Genomic DNA, 18918 nt, shown 5'->3' with positions numbered 1-18918 from the left:
GTGTTGCCTGGATGTCTAGAATCCTCAGCTGTGCGTGACCCTTGGGGGCAGTTATCCGAACGTATACCCCAGGGGCAAGCTCTGATCTCCAAATGACACCAAATCCAGGAAGGGTTCTTTGCTCACTGTTACTGCAAAATAACCAGGTCTCCAAGCTCCTTGCAAACTGGGGGCTTTTAAACTGTTTGAAACAGGCAGTGAGGCCTGTCTTTCTTGTTTATGTTCTTTACTCTCAACTGTCTGAGCACAACCCTTTTGAGGGTTACACTTTTAGAGGGTTAGTTTTTGCAGTTCTAGAAAATGGATGAGGATGCCATCAACTGCCCTAAACTTAAAACATTGCCCAAAATAAACTGTTGGCATGCCAAAAATGTTCAGAGATCTTGAACATTCTCTCAAACACCATCTTCATGAGCAATGCCCACTTCAGCTAAATCCTGCCCAGCTATATTTTCCTCCATGGTGTCTGTATGTGTGTGTGTGTAAGAAATTTTGACAGCTAGAAATAAGGCAGAAAAGGAAAAAAATAGCATATGTTGCCTTATGTAATAATGCCTCTCAAGTCACTTGCTGCCTTTTTAACCAGGGGTAAAATACAACTTGATTTCAGTATTATTGATATTATTTCTGACTCTTGAAGACCTAGGAAATGAAAACTAAGCTTTAAAAGCTTTGTAGTTAATTGCTGCTGAGTTAAGTGTTTTTTTTTTTTTTTAAACACCTTCGTGCTGACACATAATTTAGAAAATCAATCAGGGAGACAAGGAATAAAAATATGGGTCTAAAATACTCCTGGCTAATTACAGAATGCTGCAATAAACTTGAATGGCTCCGAGCGCCGTGGAGAGGAGCTGAAGCTGGGTTTGAGGACAGCTGGAGAGCTGGTGTCACAGAGCAGGCTGAGAAGAGATGAAGAGAACAGGGGCAAAGGGCGCTGTTGGCTCTGACAAAAGTGTTTCTTATCAGTCAGAATCAGTCCTGGCATAATGTTTTCTCTAAAGCCAGCCAAACTGTGGGGAAAGGCAGTAGTTTTAGAAATTGGAGATGATATTTATGCCTTTCATAAACGAACAGACACTGTGTCAGTAAATAAGGCCTAGTTTCAAGTCCGGCCCTTGACAATATTATAAAGGATGTAAATTGGTCTTGGGCCCCTGCTTTTTCTGTGCTCTTTTTCTCCTAATTGGCCCCTTTTGCCATTTACCAGGGTCCCAGTTTTCTCCACTCAAAAGGACAGGCCTTGAGAGTAAACCATCACACCTTGTATAAATTTAAGCCTGTATTTTCTGTCCCAAAGGGGGCAATAACACTCCCAAGAGGGCCAAAATTTATTCTTGGGAGGCAAATAAACCCTTATTCTTTTTATGTATAAAGCACAGATATACATACAGTGCACAAACAGATACACAGCATCCATATATCTGTGGTATTAAAATTTCATGGATGGGGCAATTAGGAAAAAAATGTCTAAGGCTCTGGAGAGGGTGGGCAGTGTGATAATAAAAATAAGATTGGGAAACACTTCCATAGGTTGAAGGGCTTTGGCTCAAGTTAAACTAAGTGGCCATTTCCCAGACAGTCAGTTCTTTGGCTAGACTCTTTGCCAATCCTTCTTTGGAGAGGAAGGAGGTTGAAGAAATTTAGTGGGCACCAGTACCTTGTCTCAGTCACCCATGAGTCGGGGAGGGGGTTAAAATTAGAATTCGTAGTTCAGTGAGTCATTCCAGCTTAGGAAATGAAATATTTCAGAATCATCCAAGAGGCACTAGGAAAAGAAGCAGGAGAAGGAGAAGCAGCAGCAGCAGCTGTGACTTCCTGGAATTTGTTCTCCTGTAAGGATCATTTATCCCTGTTTCTTGACTTTCCCTGGTTGAACACACTGATGGGTAATGCTTTGTGCTAAACTGGAACGCTGCCTTGGGAACTGAATTGTGGGAGGTAAATGCTTGCCTTGTGTGGTCTCCCTTGCAGGAGTTCGATCCCCTCCTTCCTGCTGCCTGGTGAAGTCCAGCTCTGTGATCCTTCAGAGAACAATGCAAAGCTCCCCTTCCCTGCCTTTGGCATCTTCTGTCTAGTTGAGTCCTTTATTTGTTCTCAGTCCTTACTTTTGGCTGAACAAGCTTTTGGAGCCCAATCTTGTATCTGATGTCAGCCAGGGACATATTGGCAGTCAGTGAGTTTTGATAAGTCTTGCAGATAAATAATCAGCTCGCTAATCACCATCAGGGCATCTGAGCAGCACAGCGTTCTTACAATGATAAAATTAGCACCAAACTTTAAGAAGTGAAGGAAGATGTACACAGGAAATTACTAACACAAAACTGTAACTCCCTACCTGGTAAATTGCTGAAACAATCAATAGCACAGACAGTCTGGAAGCCTCCTTGGGAAGGAAAGGTGATAAATGTGTTACAGTCCCATAATGGAGGGGATGGGGTCTACAAATGGAGCCCTTCTCAAGGGGGACGTTGGGGGCTGCCATGGTAACTTCTACAGTGTGCTCCTCGTGTCTCACAGGTAGGTCTGGGATGTATTGGGCTAATTGGTTGGATTATGTGAAGGGGCGGGTTCCCTGAGGGGTTGTCTGAGGTTTTTCTGCAGTGGGTCACGTGCTCAGAAATCCATGTGTGTTCAGGCCACATGAATTTTTCATTGATAACGATAGTGAGTTGGGAGAGTCCCTGTTGGGCAACTAACTATCAGACTTGATTCAGACATGAATCAGGTGCATTCAAGGCCTTATTCATATCTTCATTTTGGTCATTAATCCTTTATAGTGTCCCAAGTTTATGATATGCTTTTAGTAATATTGGACATTAAGGGCTCAAGTTTGCATGATTGATTACATTGAACTTGGTTTATACTAACTAATTAATCCATGCCGGCTGGCATGACACCTGGCAGTGGTCAGTCATACAAGGATAATGGTGGACAGATGGTCAGGCCCTATGGCTCATGCATTCATGTGGATCAAATGATTTGGAGGAAACATTTTTTTTTGCTCAGAATCTCAAGTAGGTTGCTTTTTCGAGACAGGTGGGTTGCAATTAGTCATCCTCAGATCTTGTGTTGGAGGCCTGGGCCTTTGAGAGTGACAGCTGAGTGGGGGCTGAGGATCCCTTTGGGCACACTGTCCAGAAGAGGAAGCTGTGGAATAGTGCCACCATCACTGCGTTCAAAGCCAGAAAACCTGGCTTCAAACCTCAGTGCTGCTACATTCTATTTGAATGACGTTGGACAAGGCATTTGCATCTCTTTGACCTGATTTAAATGGAGATAATTCTACCACTCTTAAAAATGAGATTTTGTATTTGCATGTGAAAGATCTTGGCATATCATAGGCATTCAATAGGGGCTTAGTCTGATTTTCAAAGAGGCACAAGTCCTGCCAGGCTAAGATGTCAGCTACATTGGTTCTCAGGGAAGTATGTGACACTGAAGGACTCACAGGAGAAGTCCACATCTATTTTCCGGAACTGACTTAAGGAATCTCCCTGTTGAGTGAGGCATCCTATTCTGTTCCTTGTCATCTTTCTAGTGGCCAGGCAGAGATGGTCCAGAAGTAGCATGTGTCATTTCTACTCACATTCCTTTGGATAGAACTCAGTCATATCACCTCAGCCTAGCTCATGGGGGCTGGGAAATGCAGTCCCTGGCTGGACAGTCACTTTCCAGCGACGTTTTCACTCCATGGAGTGGTGGGAGCCCATTTCTTTGATGATCAGTAGGTGCTTGTTGACACAAGTAGTAAATGCAGAAGGCTCTGGCATGTGGAGAAGTGTCGTGGGGATAATAGGAATTAAGGGAAAGGAAAAACTATTGGCTAATCTACAAAAGCATTTTCTAGCTACTGTAAGAAAACAGGGCTGTCCGTCAGCACTTGGCCTCTCAGCCGCTCCCATAAATAAGTGCTTTTAAAGTCAACTCTGAGAGTAAAAACCACTTGACAACCGTTTGATTTCTCACTCATTCTAGGCATTTCATTGCAATTTGGGACATATCTACTGGGTACAGTGAGACACACCTGTAGAGAATGAATTCTGACTCTGATAGGATTTGTAAGGTGGACATACTTTTATTCCCATTTATTATGTTGGGAAATTGATAGCAGACATTTAAGAGCCTTGGCTCAAGGTTACATGGCAGATTAATAGACTGTCAGAGAACGGGACCCAGGAGTCTAACAATCCCAACCACGACCCTGGGGACCCATTTACCACATGGATAAACCTAAGCCGCACTTTCCAACTCCAACTTCTGCAGTCAAATGAAGTTTTTTTGCTATTCTGGTCATGTAACTAAATAAATGTCTTTTGTTTCCCCGCACCTTACCCCCCAAGCTTTGTTTAATGTTGGGTGCATTTACTGTAAAACTACTTTTGTGGAAAACAACTTGCCATTTACCTGTGCTGTGTGATTGGAAATTATGAGAAATTTACTCCGTTTATTTCCCTAGGAAAATGAGCCATTGCTAGACGCAGAACCTGCAGTAGCAGGCCAAGGCAAGGCCTGGGTTGTGTAGACGCCTTCTGTTTCTCCTTCTCCAGCCCCGTGTTTCTAACACTCTGTATTCCTGGATGTAATACTTTTCTTCATGCCCCCCCTATTAAGAGTTGAGTTAAAATGGAACTTTCCTTAACGATGGTAGGGGAAAGCAGCTTCACAGAATCAATTTCAATTTTAAGAGCACCTTGAGGATTACCAGGAGTTTGTAAGTTTTATTGTATTGAATTAATAGGCATTTCTGAAGCCAAGATTCTAGAGTTCAGACTGTCAATTTTTTTTCCCTCTTGGCTTCACTTCAATGATCATAATGGAGAGAATGATCTTTAAGTGAAACTTCCGAACGACATGCCATGCCAACGGATGGTCCTCGTGGAAATACAGTCCCCTTTAGCCGTTCAAGCCTGCTGCTATTTAAAGTTGAGGGTCTGGATTCAGAAGAGGAGTTTTCAAAGAAGCAAGTCTTTCTTTTGGAGATATTACTTGTATTTTCTACTCAGAGGGTCAAAGCACAATAATGTTCAAGTGTACAAAACATATCCTTATGCTCAGCTGTCTTAAGGATTAGTACTTAAGGATAGAAAGGGGCACAACTCTCTCTTTGATAAATGCTGCCCCAGACAGGTCGCTGTGATGGTACAGAATGCAGTTCCTTTATAGAAGATTCTTAAGGTGCTTTGGTTCTGTCGAGCCTGGACTTGTGGTGAGAAGGGATTGTGTGACCTGCTTTGAAATCTTCAAGGTCACTTATGTGTCTTATAAAGTCAGGGATTCCTCACTTGGCTGTGCATTGGAATCATTTAAAGAATTTTTTTAAAAAGAAAACATAGATGACGTGGGCTCCCCCACCCCCGACATACTAACTTAGATTTTTTTGGGTGGCTCTGGGGAATTCGTGTATTTTTAAAAATGTGCCTCAAGTAGATTTTGATCTAGGCAGTTCCTTCCATTGGGGAGTTGTGCTGGTTGTTTTATTTGCTCTTTGGATCCAGTCTCTGCCCTTCTCTTTTCTCTGGGATGCTAACCCCATCGAGGGGCTCTCTTGCTCTCTGACTTACTGGATTTGACCAGTGGGGAACCTTGACAGGAGATTAGAGGGCAGGAAGGTGGTGCCATCAGGGTGTACTTTCTTCTCACTCCCCCATGGCATCTCTTGGGCTGGCTGTGGCCCTGTACTGAAGATGTTGCTCCTCTCCAGGTGGCACTGTCATCTTTACTCTCTTCTTCCACATTCCGATAACCATTCTCTCTCCTCACCTCTTCGGGCCTTGGGTTGGGAGCCCTGGCCTATGAGTAGCCCAACGGGCTGCACCATGCCCTATGGTCTCCCTGCACCCTGCCCACTCTTTTGTAAATATTAAGTCGTTCTGGACTTACCTTAAATTTGTATGGCCATCTGTTTGCCACTGGGACCCTGAATGGTATAGGAATGGCTAGAAAACTTGACCTTCTAAGTTCACCCTCCTGTTCTGAAAGAGATATTCCTCCTCTAACGGTGCCTGATGGAGCCCAGACTGTTTATTCTGCAGCATCTCCTTAAGATAATGTGATTATTTATCACAGTCCCAAGAGGAAACACATTGAGTGCTGAAATAGAATTATTCGAAGAGATTTTGTTTACAAAGAGACTCTTTATAAAGCTGTGGTCTAGGAACCATGTGTTCGTGCAGTAACCTGGAGCTGGTAACACCCCGAGAATCAGAGGGAGGAGAGGCAGCAGTTATTGAAACCTAGGAGAGCAGGTGATGTAGTCAGGCACCTCCAGAGGAGCAGTGACTTTGGGTGAGGACGCAGCCTGGCCAAGGTGACCGCACAGGGAATAAATACTGTTAAAGAAAACCAGAGCTGGGCAGTAGTTAAAGTGGTGAAAACAGATTTTACTCAGGACTGTCCCAATAGGGGAAAAGAGACCTCAGTGTAGAACTGGACTCAGTTCCAAATACAGAGTGGGCAATGGGGATTTATAGCCAAGGAGCAGAGTAGGGGTCAATGGGTGGAAAATTACTAAGAGGAAACCTCAGGGGTGGAGAGGATTCTGCTTAAACTGACTTGATAGGATTCTCGCTGAAGGCAGACCCGGGTGATCAGATGTCATGTGAGGGACGGTGGAAGGTGAGGAACGTGATCAGATATGGAGGAGGATGATCAGATATCGAGGGTGAGGAATCTCACTAAACAGATTTAGTGGGAGTTTTGCTAAAACCGGGCAATGCAAAGAACCTGGAATCCCAAAGGTCAAGTCCTAGTTAAGAAGAAGGTTCAGAGGAGCCACTTAAGTTTGGTCAAGGAGAGAGTCTTGGTCAGGACCCTGGTCTCCATTTCCTCCCTCTCTCCCCTCTCCTTGCAGGGCTCCCCACTGGCTCAACCCTTCTGGAAGCCAGAGGGCAAGGGAGTCTGTTAACACAGTCCACACACACGGGTCAGCCTCCTGGGGCGGAGAAGGGCAGAGAGCAGAGTCATAGAAAGCTAGCTTAATTCCTTTTTGAAACTTGTTCAAGAGCCACAGCTAAGTTAGCAGCCGAACCAGAGCCGTGGGTCTTCTGCCCATCTCTCCAAAGTTGGAGTCTATTACTCGACTTGCTAAGCCCACTGGGGGAGGATGAGTTAGGGGAAGACTTCCCCCCTCCCAGGCCTGAGAAGATGACAGGATGGTGAGGAAACCTGATAACCCTGCAGGAGGTGGTGCTGCCATGGGGGGCGAGGTGAGGGGGGAAGCCATCCTCTTCCTTTTAGGTGGTTTGGGTTCCCTTACCCTTAGGAAAACTCATGTAAGTGAACGATGTCTCTACTTCTTAGAAAAATATCCAGACCCGTTCTCATCCTCCTTCTCCCACACTTTTATGAGCATTGCCCTTGGGTTTGTTGTAGATAACCCCATAATTCCATAGAGGCCTCTGTAATAAGCAGCTTTCTCTATGCAGTGTCATGTTTAGTGGTAAACCATGAGCCATTCTGTGCAGTGTTTCTCCTAGGGGTCCAATCAACAAATTCCGCTTTACAGGGAGAAGTCACCCAGACACGGGTGACATGTTTACCTTAATTTGCTGTGAGTTCTGAATAACACATTTCAAATGATGGCGCACTCACTGCTTGGTTTGATAATAGCACAAGAGAACTCCCAGCAGGTTGCTTGACCGGTTCTGGAGTTTTGGTTCCTAAGAAGGGAAAGGGAGGCCTGGAAAATGTGACCCTGGGCTTAGGGACCTGCTTGTGTTGATTAGCAGTCAAGTCATTTGGAACCAGACAGTTAAGGAGGTTCATTCACATTCTCGCCACACCTCATATCTCAGTCTTCCTGTAGAAATAAAGGGGTTTTATCTTATATTGATTTCTTAGTTTCCTCTGAGGAGGGAACGTTGCTTACTTTGCTGCTGACTAAAACTCAGAGTTTTCCATTTCGGATACAGATAAAACAAAGTTCACTTAATTTCTGACTATACATTAGATGTAAAACTTTCCTCAGGAAAGTTTAGGTTCTTAATCCACTGAATCCTTAATCTCCCACCCCCTGCCCCCTCCTCAATTTTACTCAGGAGGCCATGAAGACATGCAAAAATAAAACTTTTTTGACCAGCCTACAAAAATAACTTACTACCAATTACTTCAGCAAAAAGAAAATCAACACAGTTTTAATATTGTAATAGTCTAAGGCAAGCCTTTAAAATTTAACAACAGCTACTTTAGCTTTTTAATATTTTGTTTCTTAAGCTTGGAAACTCAATGCGATCTTTCATTGTCCTGTGTCACTGGGGTGCGCGATGATTGAGGTGTTAATGGGAATTCTGTTTACTTCCTCATTCTGACTGTAGCAATATAATTTGTCACCTTCTGTGCGGGTGAAACACACTAGGTCAATACCTAGTGTGAGTACCGTCAGGGATGCACAAGATACACTGGGGTGGGAAGAAAATATTCCAATTTCTATTTATGTTTACTTTCCCCAAAAAACTAGAAAGAAACTAAACCCTTCTAATACCTAATGCATGGACTGGCACTGACACCTGAACAGTGTCAATTTTCTTATTCGATAAGGGAAGTATCCTGAAGGGAAGAGAGAACTCCTCAAGGCTTGTGGTGACACCCTTCCTTTTATGCGTGGTGCCATGACAGATGGCAATTTACATGTGTCAGGGAACATGGATTTATGGACGATGCAACTAGTCTTAACTGAACTACTCACCACAAAGTAGACACATAGTTTAAGAAGAAACATGAAAAGAGATGGCGCATAGGAGGTAATAATAAGGCAATAGTAAGTGAGCAAGAGGAAAAGGCAGCAGTGACAGTTCCACTTCCAGAACTATCTTTCTTTATTTTAATTTTTTCATTAAGACTTTACTATTTTAGAGCAGTTTAAGATTTCCTCTATGCCCCCTTCCCTCACATATGCATAGCCCCACCACTATCAACATCCCGCACCAAAGTGGTGCATTTGTTATAAGTGATGAACCTACACAGGCATGTCATAATCACCCAAAGTCCACAGTGTATGTTAGGGTTCACTCTTGGAGTTGTACATTCTATGGGTTTGGACAACTATACAATGCACATCCACCATTACAGTATCATACAGAGTATTTTCCCTGCTCTAAACGTTCTGTGTGATCTGACTATTCATACTGCACCTGCACTCCACACCCCCTGGCAACCACTGATCTTTTTATTGTCTCCATAGTTTTGCCTTTTCCAGAATGTCATATAGTTGGAATCCTACAGTATGTAGCCTTTTCATATTGGCTTCTTTCACTTAGTAAGATGCATTTAAGTTTCCTCCATGTCTTTTCATGGTTTGATGGCTCATTTCTTTTTAGTGCTCAAAAATATACATTCAGCACTAAATAATATATAATAATAATATATAATATTAATATATAATGTGTCTAGATATACCATCATTTATTTATTCATTAATCTACTAAAGGACATCTTGGTTGCTTCAACTATCTCTTTTTCAGTGAAGTCACTAAGAAATTGGGAAAATACAAATTTATACCCACTATCACTAATGATGACCCTCCCCTAACTGTGCAGTGTCTTGGGATATTACCTAAAAAGAGTACGAAGCCATCATGCTTGGAAAAACAGACCATAAAGACATCTACAGTCTTTTTCACTGATTTAAAATAATGTACCATTCAATGTAATATTTTTAAAAACTTTAATAAGTGTAATGCAGAGTGCTTAAAAGCTTCTTTTCAGGTTTCTTACTCAGTAGGAAAAAAAAAAGCTGCATACTGCTGGAGGAAATACTTGTTCTTCCCATGCAATGAATATGGCTGAAATAATATGTGGAAAAAATATAGTGACAAGGCTTTTAATACCATCTGTACACTGACAAGTCCCAAATTTATGTTTCCATCCCAAATGCCTGCCTGTAACTCTAGACTCTTATAAGTGGCTGGTTTCTTGACACTTTCAATTTGAATATCTAGAGTCTTCTCCAACCTAACATGTCCAGATTGAATCCTTAATCTCCCACCCCCTGCCCCCTCCTCAGTCTTCTCCATCCCGTAAATGGTTACTACATTTTCCAAGTGCTTAGGTTAAACAACTTGTAGTACCCCATTTCCTTTCTCTCTTACCCTATATCCTATATATCTATCAGTGAATCTCCTTGGGTCTACATCAAAACATATCCAGAATCTTATGATTTTCTCACCTTATCTTACCACTACCATTTTAGTCTATCTCTTGTCTGGACAGTTGGAGTCAGTCCCCCATTCCTGTCTTGCCATATTGCAGTCTATTCTCCATGATGTGGTCAGAGAAATCTTTTTAAACCTAAGTCAGATCATGCCATGCTCTGCTGAGTACCCTGCAGTGGCTTCCCATCTTGGTCAGAAAGAAATCCTCTGGCCTCTGGTCCTACCACATCCCCACCCTCACTCTGGCCTCCTTGTGGTTGAGCCACACCTAGAAAGCTCCTGCCTCAGGGCCTTTGCTCCTGCTGCCTCTCTGCTGACCTGCTCTTCTCCCAAATATTCCATGGTTTTCATCATCAACACCTTCAGGTCTTTGCCGAAATGTCACCTCCTCAGAGAAGTTTTCCTCAACACCTAAAATGGGTCACCTTATCACTCTCTGTCCCAATATCCTGTTGAACTTTTCTTGAGAGTGCTTACCCTGACATATATTTGACTTTTTAAACAATTTGCTTATCACCTGTCTTCCCTCACGGGAACACAGCTGTGCAAGAACTTCATTTTGTTCGTTACTTCCTCAGCAGCTAGGCCAGTGACCAGCTCATACCAAGCGCTCAATAAATCCTTTTTGAATGATTGAGTGAAATGAATATTCATCCCTTAGTCAGCACATACTGCTGATAGATGCAGAGGAATCTTCGAAGAAACAAGTGTTGAAGCAAATCAAGTGAGTTTGCTATCCAGCTGAGTGAAATTCAGATGTAGCTTCCTCTTCAATAATAAAACATACCAAGTGCTATTCTTCTGTGAACCAATTATAGAAAAACATGCCAGAAAAGATGTGATCTCAACTGTAAATAACTTTACTAGAAACAACGTTCTTATGGAACAGTTGTTTAAAATAACATTTGATAGAATGGATGCTTTGACTGGCATACAAAGAGGATGCTGGGGTGAGGGCATGGGGACAGCATTGCTCATGAAATTTATCCTCCGTGTAGTAATTCATAGTCAGACTATTGCTGCAAAGCAATTGAAGCCAGAAATGTACAATGAACTGGAGGATATTATGGATGCAATTAATCTGATTTTAACAAGTCAGAGAGCTGTAGAAAATGCCAGGATCTTTGTAGTACTTTGTACCAAGGTGCAGAATGACCATAAAAATCTCCTGTGCCACAGAGAGGTTTGCAGTTGTCTCTTTACAAAAAGCCAAGAATTCCACATTTACTAACCTTTTCTTGTGGTGACACGCGGCTGTTACCCTGTGCTATCTAGTAGCCATTTTTAAAAAGAAGAAAAAAACAATTATTTTCTTGTCTACATGGAAAACATGGTGTTTTAACATATGTGAGAGAGTTTAGAGCTTTTTTTGAAAAAAAGTTATTCAATGAAGAGAACATTTTCAAAATGGATGTAAATTTTAGCAGAAACCTTTTTATTATTTGGGGACTGAATATTGAGTATTGCTATTTAGAAATTGCAATTGATAGTGTATTTTTCCATTTGGATCTACAGATCCTTGTGAGGCACCCTCCTCAGCAGAGGACAGTCATTAAATCCAAAATTTTAAGTAATTGAACTTAGAACTTGACTTTTGGCTCACTGTGATAAACTAAGATTTTAAAAAAGAGGGAAGCACATTCAATTACACTGTGCTCACTAAAAATATTACTATTGATAACTTTTTTTGTGGAAACAAAAGATTCTTTGTATTATTAATGAAGAAGATAAACCAGCACTATTATAAAACACTAATTTTTTTCTTTGCTTTTTCTGTAAAAATTTTAATTTTGGGTATGTTTTATAATATGCACACTATAATAATACATTAGAAAAAGCATCAAATTTCTAACTTAAGAAATATAGCTTTAGAGGTTTGTGCTCAAAATATTTTATTGGTGGGGCTTACTATGAAAAGATTTTGTGGCCCAGTGACTGTGGATTACCCATATTCATATGTAATTCCCTGATACAATGTTGGAAATAGTCCAGCTCAACTTTATGAGATGGTCTGAAACATACTTAGCGCCAAGGTTTTATCTGGGGGACTCAGGGCATTTTTAGCTGGTAGAGACTCTGGTTTATGAACAGTTGGCAGTGCAGAATCAGATGCGTCTTGACTTTATTGGCCATGTACTGCATGCCGGGCACAATGCAGAGCCCTCCCACTCACCTTCTTTCAGGATCACAACAGACCGTTCCGTGGACACTGTTAGCTCGTTCTACATGTGAGGCGACTCACTCTGAGAGGTGACATAGTTTGTGTGGGGCTACACAGATGGGATGGATGATTCAAACCCAGGGCAGCCAACTCCCAGGCTAGCACTGCCCCCATCCCCAATACTACAGACAACGTTAAGGGTGCAGAATTGGACCTCATATCCTATGACTGGCACTTACTAACTGGTGACCTTAAGCAAGTCACTTAACTTCTTGATGCCTGGGTTTCTTCTCCTGTAAAATGGGGCTGAAAGTTATAGTACATATCTTAAGAATCACTGAGAAGATTAAATGATGCTTCAAGGGCTCATACTAGTGCCTGACCCATAGTAAGCACTCAATAAATATTGGCTGTTATTACCATCGTAGCTCCTGTTTCCCCAAATTCTGCTCTCTGATTAGGCCCCTTGTGAGAGCCTTGCTCAGAGGGGATGCTCAATTTGTTAAGAATGATTTCATTTCACCTAACTTTTCAATCCATACATACTTATTGATCGTCACTGTGGGCGAAGCCCGCCCACCACTGTTTTGAAGTCTTTCATCTCCTATGTTATCTAATTTAATCCTCACACGACCTTAAATTGTAAGAACTATCACACCCATTCTATCACCAAAGAAACTGAGGTTTACCGGAAGTAAGTGGCAGAGGTCGTGCAATTAGCTGGGGTGGGAACAGGGTTTCTGCATAGTTGTTCTGACTTAGAGTCTATGCCTTTTCAACTACCCAGTGTGGAGGCGAACGTTTCCTCAGACAGGGTCACCTTAAGAGCTTGTCCCTCCTTATGGTGATGAAGCCCAATCTTGGACCCACTTTCCAGAGACCTGAACGCATTAAAACTCACTGAGGAAACTCAGCAAACAGAACCCTTGTTACTTTGAATAAATATTTTAATCAATTCTAATTTTAATTTATTTGGCACTATTCAGAGATCACATGCTATTTGGTAAGCATTCCATTATCATTAAGGAGCAACTAATGGATAATTAATTGAAGGGATTACACACATAACTAATTTGATGATTTGTAAATCTTGCTGAGATTAAAATGTACAGAATTGCATAAATCACAATTAGAGTTGCGCCAAGAAACAACGCCTTCCATTTTGCCCCTGTTGGTTGGAAGTGGAGTGGAGACCGTCTGCCTCTTCATTTGGGGTGTTTACTCCCATCGCTTCTGCCTGCCGGTGACGACAAGGCCAATTATTGTCTCAGAGTGCAGCCAGAGACCACACAGTCACCTCTTTTGAGTTTTTCCAAAATAAAAGAGAATTGTTTAGAGACTGAAAGTCTTTTCCTTTGGATGTCTTTCGATAGAGCCTCACTCTTAGATTGAATCAACAAATGAATTAATGTGAGGAAAAAGTCAGAACTTTGGTGGGGATTTCTACTTGCTCCTGGATTCAGAGGGGAAGTTTGTGAGGACGGGACACAGGTTTAGAGACCCCCAAGTTTCGATGTTACTTATGAGGACCAGTCCTGCACATGGTGTCATTTCTGACTTCACGAAGAAGACTTTACTATCCTGGTTCTTTCTGGAACTTGGGAGTGCCAACTGCCCTGCTTTCCAGCACCTTCCACCTCTGTGGTTCCTTCAGTATTCCCACAAATGTGGGTGGTTCTTCTATCAATAATAACCATTCACCCCAATTAGCAACACTTGATAGCTGCCATTCTATTTTTCTACTTTCTTCCCACCCAGACTTTTCCGACAGTTGATCTTTGTTGCTTGATAGACTTGCCTGCAGCCTCTCTTGCACTTCCTGGCTGCTGCCTTCTGCTTCCTCAGAGGGTAAGAGCTCCCAGCCCGTCCCAAGAGCAGCTCGGCCCAAAGCCTTGATGTACTCAGGCTGCTCCTTGGCTCCACAGTAGAACTACCCTCTGCCTTAAGTAGCAAAAATAACAAATGTCCCCAAACACGTCACACAATCTGGAGATGACAGGCATCTTGATTGGTTACTACACCCACACAACTTCCCATCCCCTTCTCCACAAATGAGAAGGAGAGAAAGGTCAGAACATGCCCACCACACCCACCTCTGACTCCTGGACCAAGAGATGCAGTTTCTGGGACTCTCTGGGGAAGGGCAGGGGGCCCCGTGCTCTCGAATGGGCCCTCTGCTTCTTGAATTTTTCCCTGTGATTCATGATCAGACATTTGCAGTCGAGGAAAGCCTGGAGCGTCTCAGATGCACGATTGCCCTTTCCTCTGTCTCTGCTCCAACTGTCTATTTAGATTAGAAACCCACAGAGCATGGCTGCCTCCGTGCTCTGTGTAGCGCCCACCAATTGTGGATGCTCACGGAACGTGGATGATTGATGATCGTGTTAATCTGAGTAATAACAGGCATTTTGGGCACAATCTCGAGGAAGCTTCTCGGTACTGGGTTATGGATGCGGGTGACCTGCAGAGGAGGAAGGAACCCAGCCCATGGGCGATGGCAGATGCCTGTAACAGGATGGCCCGGCTCAAAATGCTCCTCCCTTAAAAACGAAAAGCCAATCGATCAATCAGGCAAACAAATGAGGCCTCACATAGGCTGCAGTATCAAGCCTTTTTCACAGCAGCACCGGCTGTGTGTCAGCTGCTTGAGATTTTAAGTCAAAAGGAGCAAGGCAATTTTGTATGAGGGCGCCAAAAGTGATTATTTATTGAGAGCTTACTAAGTGTCAGTTTCTTTATGTATGTTATCTCAAATTAGATATAATCTTCTCATTTTGGAGATGAGGAAACTGAGCTTCTGAGAGGTGGGGTGACTTGCCCATGTCACACAATGTTATAGACTGTATGCTTGTGTCCCTCCAAAGTTCGTATGTCGAAGCCCTAATGCTCAATGTGACGGTATTTGAAGGTTTGGCCCTTGGGAGGTGATTAGGTTTAGATGAAGTCTTAAGGACGGGATTAGTGTCCTTATAAAGACACTCCTCTCTCTGCCATGTGAGGACATGGTGAGAAGGTGGCCATCTGCAAGCCAGGAAGTGGGTCTCTTCAGCAACCAAATCTGCCCACCTTGATCGTGGCCTTCCCAGCTTCCAGAACTGTGAGAAATAAACGTCTGTCATTTCAGGCCCCCAGCCTGTGGTATTTTGTTCCAGCAGACAGAGATGACTAAGACACAGAGGAAGTAATTAATTCTTGGCCTCCAGATTTGCCCACATGTCTGCTGATGCCAGAGTCCATGACCTTGCTATCTTTGGCCTCATTTATTCTTATCAATGCTCTTCCTTTGGGTTTAGTAAAGAAGTTCTTTTCTGATGTGGCAGGTCAGTCCATGTGTCCCTTCACTTTCTGTCCTTCCTCAGCACTCCCCCTGGCAGGATGGGGTGGGGGGGGGTCTTTGATAAGATGGTGGTGGATAATGAGTCATGGTTGTGCTGTGAGGGCCGTTACTGTCAACCACAGAGAGGGTGGCTGCCCCTTCACCTGGAGCCAGGCCTCTGAGGAGAAAAAGGCAAAGGACTGTGGCAGAGGCAAAGAAGGAGGGAGCCCACAAAGAGAAGGAACCCCGGACGCCCATCAGAGGAGGACTCTCCTGGACCAGGTGGTGCTGCGATGGGGAAAGGAATGATTCACACCATTTTCTGGACCCTGGGAGTTTTCGTGATCATCCAATAGCAAGACTTCCTTTCTAGGAATGAACTGTACCATAAGCTCCCCCTGATATCATGGGTATAACTTTGGGGTCACATTAGAAAACCACAGAGGAATGTAAAGGGTGTGGAGTGTTTCTTTCCCCAGATATGGCCTTAGGACAGGGCTGGTGTAAGGATTTTACCCCACTGGAGGGAGATAGGTGCCAGATGGCCAAAAGCGTGAAGAAGGCAGGGGGATTAAGAGCAGGCAAATTAACATAATGGAAATAATAATAAATATGAACAATGTACATTATATATATAATAGTAATAAAATACATTAAGCTTACTTGCAGACACCTTTGTCCGTGGGAACCTTGCAGGGCAGGGCTTGTGTTCCTTGGCAGTAGGGGTGCCTCCTGTGGGAGGAAGGCACTCAACTGAATCTGCTGGAGATGGGCCCGGGCAATGGGCAGATGCTTCCTGGAGGTGTGTGTATAAGGGAAAACCGAATTGTGTTTTCAAACAATATGAGAGTTTACCACTTAAAGAAATGCTTGGAGAAACAGAAAATAACAAGTGTTGATGAAGATACAGAAAAATTGGAGCCCTTGTGTGCTGTTGGTGGGAACGTCAAATGATGGTGTGGCTGCTATGGAAAACAGTATGGAAGTTTCTCAAAAATTAATAACCAAACTACATATGATCCAGCAATCCTATTTCTGGGCATATATCCAAAATAATTCAAAGAAGGATCTCAAAGAGATATTTGCACATCGATATTCATTGCAGCATTATTCACAATATTATTCACAATAGGCAAGAGGTAGAAACAACCCAAATGTTCATCAGTGGATGAATGGATAAAGAAAATGTGGTATATAGACACAAAGGAATATTATGCAGCTTTAAAAAGGGAGATCCTGTCACATGCCCCAATATGGAGATATCTTGAGGATATTATGCTAAGTGAAATAGGCCAGTCACAAAAGGACAAATACTGTATGATTCCACTCATATGAGCAGTCTAAAGTAGTCAAAGTCATAGAAATAGAAAGTAGAAAGGTGGTTGCTAAGGGCTGGGGGAAGAGAGGGAGAATTAATCTTTAACGGGCATAGAGTTTGAGTTTTGCAAGATGAAAAAGTTCTAGAAATCTGTCGCACAGCAATGTGAATATACTTAACCCTACTGAACCGTATACTCAAAAATGTTTAAGATGGTAAATTTAATGTTAGGTGTTTTTGACCACAATTAATAAAATAAAATTAAAATAAAAAAAAAGAAACCTTTGGAGAAGTTCTCATTTAAAATGAGGAACTCTTTGATAAGGGGATTAATTACCCTCTTGCTTTTTCCTTACGTCTATCTTTGAATTTTTGTATATTGGATTTTCTTAAAGTAGCACTTGCTTGTAGCTCGGGTAGGTGACCTTGTTGGGCTGTCATGGTGTCCCTGGATCTGCTGTCCCTGGTCTCCCACTCCCTTCCCCTGCATATGGCAGAATAATGTGGAATTGGAGCTCTCTGCCTAATAAGAGGCTTAAGATATATCAGAGGCTCTCCTGACAACAGTGTCTAGAGGCAAACAATTTGACAGAATTGAGACCGGGAGGCTTGGCTACCTCTTTCATGAAGCCCAGATGTCAGCATTGTGGTCCTGATGCAGTTTCTACATGTGGTATAATAGAAATATATTTTTGGTCTTTGTTTCCAGTCCCTGGCTAGAGCTCCTAAATCCTTGGGACTTCCTGAGCGGTAGTTGCATCTTTTCTTATTTGTAAGGAGCCCCTTGGGAACACATCTGAGTTTATGTTAATGAGGTGACTCTTGGTGGGGCCCCCTAGACAGCGTTAGGATTGGGGCTGATTTCCAAAGGAGTCAACGACATAATTAGAGGGTTGGAACTTTCAGCTGCCACCCCTCCACCTCTGGGAGGGGATGGGAGCGGGCTAGAAATTTTCAATCACCAAAGACCAATGATTTAATCAATCATGACCATGTAATGAAACCTCCATAAAAACCCCTAAATGACAGGGTTTGGAGAAGTTCTGGGTTGATGAATACATGGAGATGCTGGGAGACTGATGTGCCCTTAGAGGGCATGGAAGCTCCAAATGCCTCTTCCTTCATACCTTACCCTAAGCATCTCTTCCACTTGGCTGTTCCTGAGCTGTATTTTTTATAAAAACCCTGAAATTGTAAGTCAAGTGTTTTCCTGAGTTCTGTGAGCTATTCTAGCAAATTATCGAACCTGAGGAGGGGTTTGTGGGAACCCCCAATAATCAGGAGTGCTGGTGGCTCGGGACTTGGGACTGGTGTCTGAAGTGGGGGCAGTCTTGTGGGACTGAGCCTTTAATTTATGTGACCCGACACCAACTTCAGGCAGATTGTGTCAGAATTGAACTGTAAGACATCCAGCTGGTGTCAGGGAATTGGAGCACTGGTTGGTGTCACAAGTCAACTCCGACTGCATTTATTCTCTTGATCTGGAAAGAGTTCAGTCTGAGTTTCTTTCTTCTTGAATGACCCAATTCCAAGTGGAAGATGCCACCTCTAGAGAGAGGACAGGGATGTCAGCCCAGCCTGGCAGTGGGGATGTCAATGGGGGAGTCAGGATGACCAAACAGGGGGGTAGTGTTTGGGCTATTGTGTGTCACACTGACCCTGACCAGCCGTGTGGGCCCAACCAGGGTGAGCTCCTTCTGACTGTCAGATGCCTCATTCCCACCTGAGATGCTCAGAGAGAGACCATGAGCCCTAAAAAAGACCATATTGTTTTGTGATGTCACCTCTGGAATGTTCTGAGTGTTTTGGTGACCAACTTATGCATACGACCTACACGTGGCATCTAACATTGGTAAGATTTTTATTTGATATAGAAAGAATTATCTTAGAAAAGGTAGTAGGTGTGGGTATCTCTGCTCTGAAGACTTTTGGAAGGCCTTATGTCAACTCTAAAACCTGTTAATAGCTGTTCAGA

General features: G+C 43.0%; 1 protein-coding gene across 12 annotated transcripts in view; it reads left to right on the top strand.

Annotated features, from left to right (window-relative positions):
* CBY2 (chibby family member 2) overlaps positions 1 to 18918 on the top strand; it is a 55476-nt gene that overhangs the window by 22362 nt on the left and 14196 nt on the right. The window contains exon 1 of one of the 12 annotated variants that reach the window (XM_001491191.5): positions 18556 to 18795. The exons of 9 other annotated variants lie outside the window; for them this stretch is intronic. In XM_001491191.5, the coding sequence (XP_001491241.1) occupies positions 18721 to 18795 (75 nt within the window). In that variant the 5' untranslated portion in view covers positions 18556 to 18720. Of the gene's footprint in view, positions 1 to 18555; positions 18796 to 18918 lie in introns of those variants that run through there. 2 more of the 12 variants (XM_005601234.4, XM_070239764.1) reach the window with 2 other exon arrangements.

Source organism: Equus caballus, chromosome 17, assembly GCF_041296265.1.
Source record: "Equus caballus isolate H_3958 breed thoroughbred chromosome 17, TB-T2T, whole genome shotgun sequence".
Taxonomy (NCBI): domain Eukaryota; kingdom Metazoa; phylum Chordata; class Mammalia; order Perissodactyla; family Equidae; genus Equus; species Equus caballus.
The sequence above is the reverse complement of the archived record's forward strand: the minus strand, read 5'-3'. Positions and strand labels throughout refer to the sequence as shown.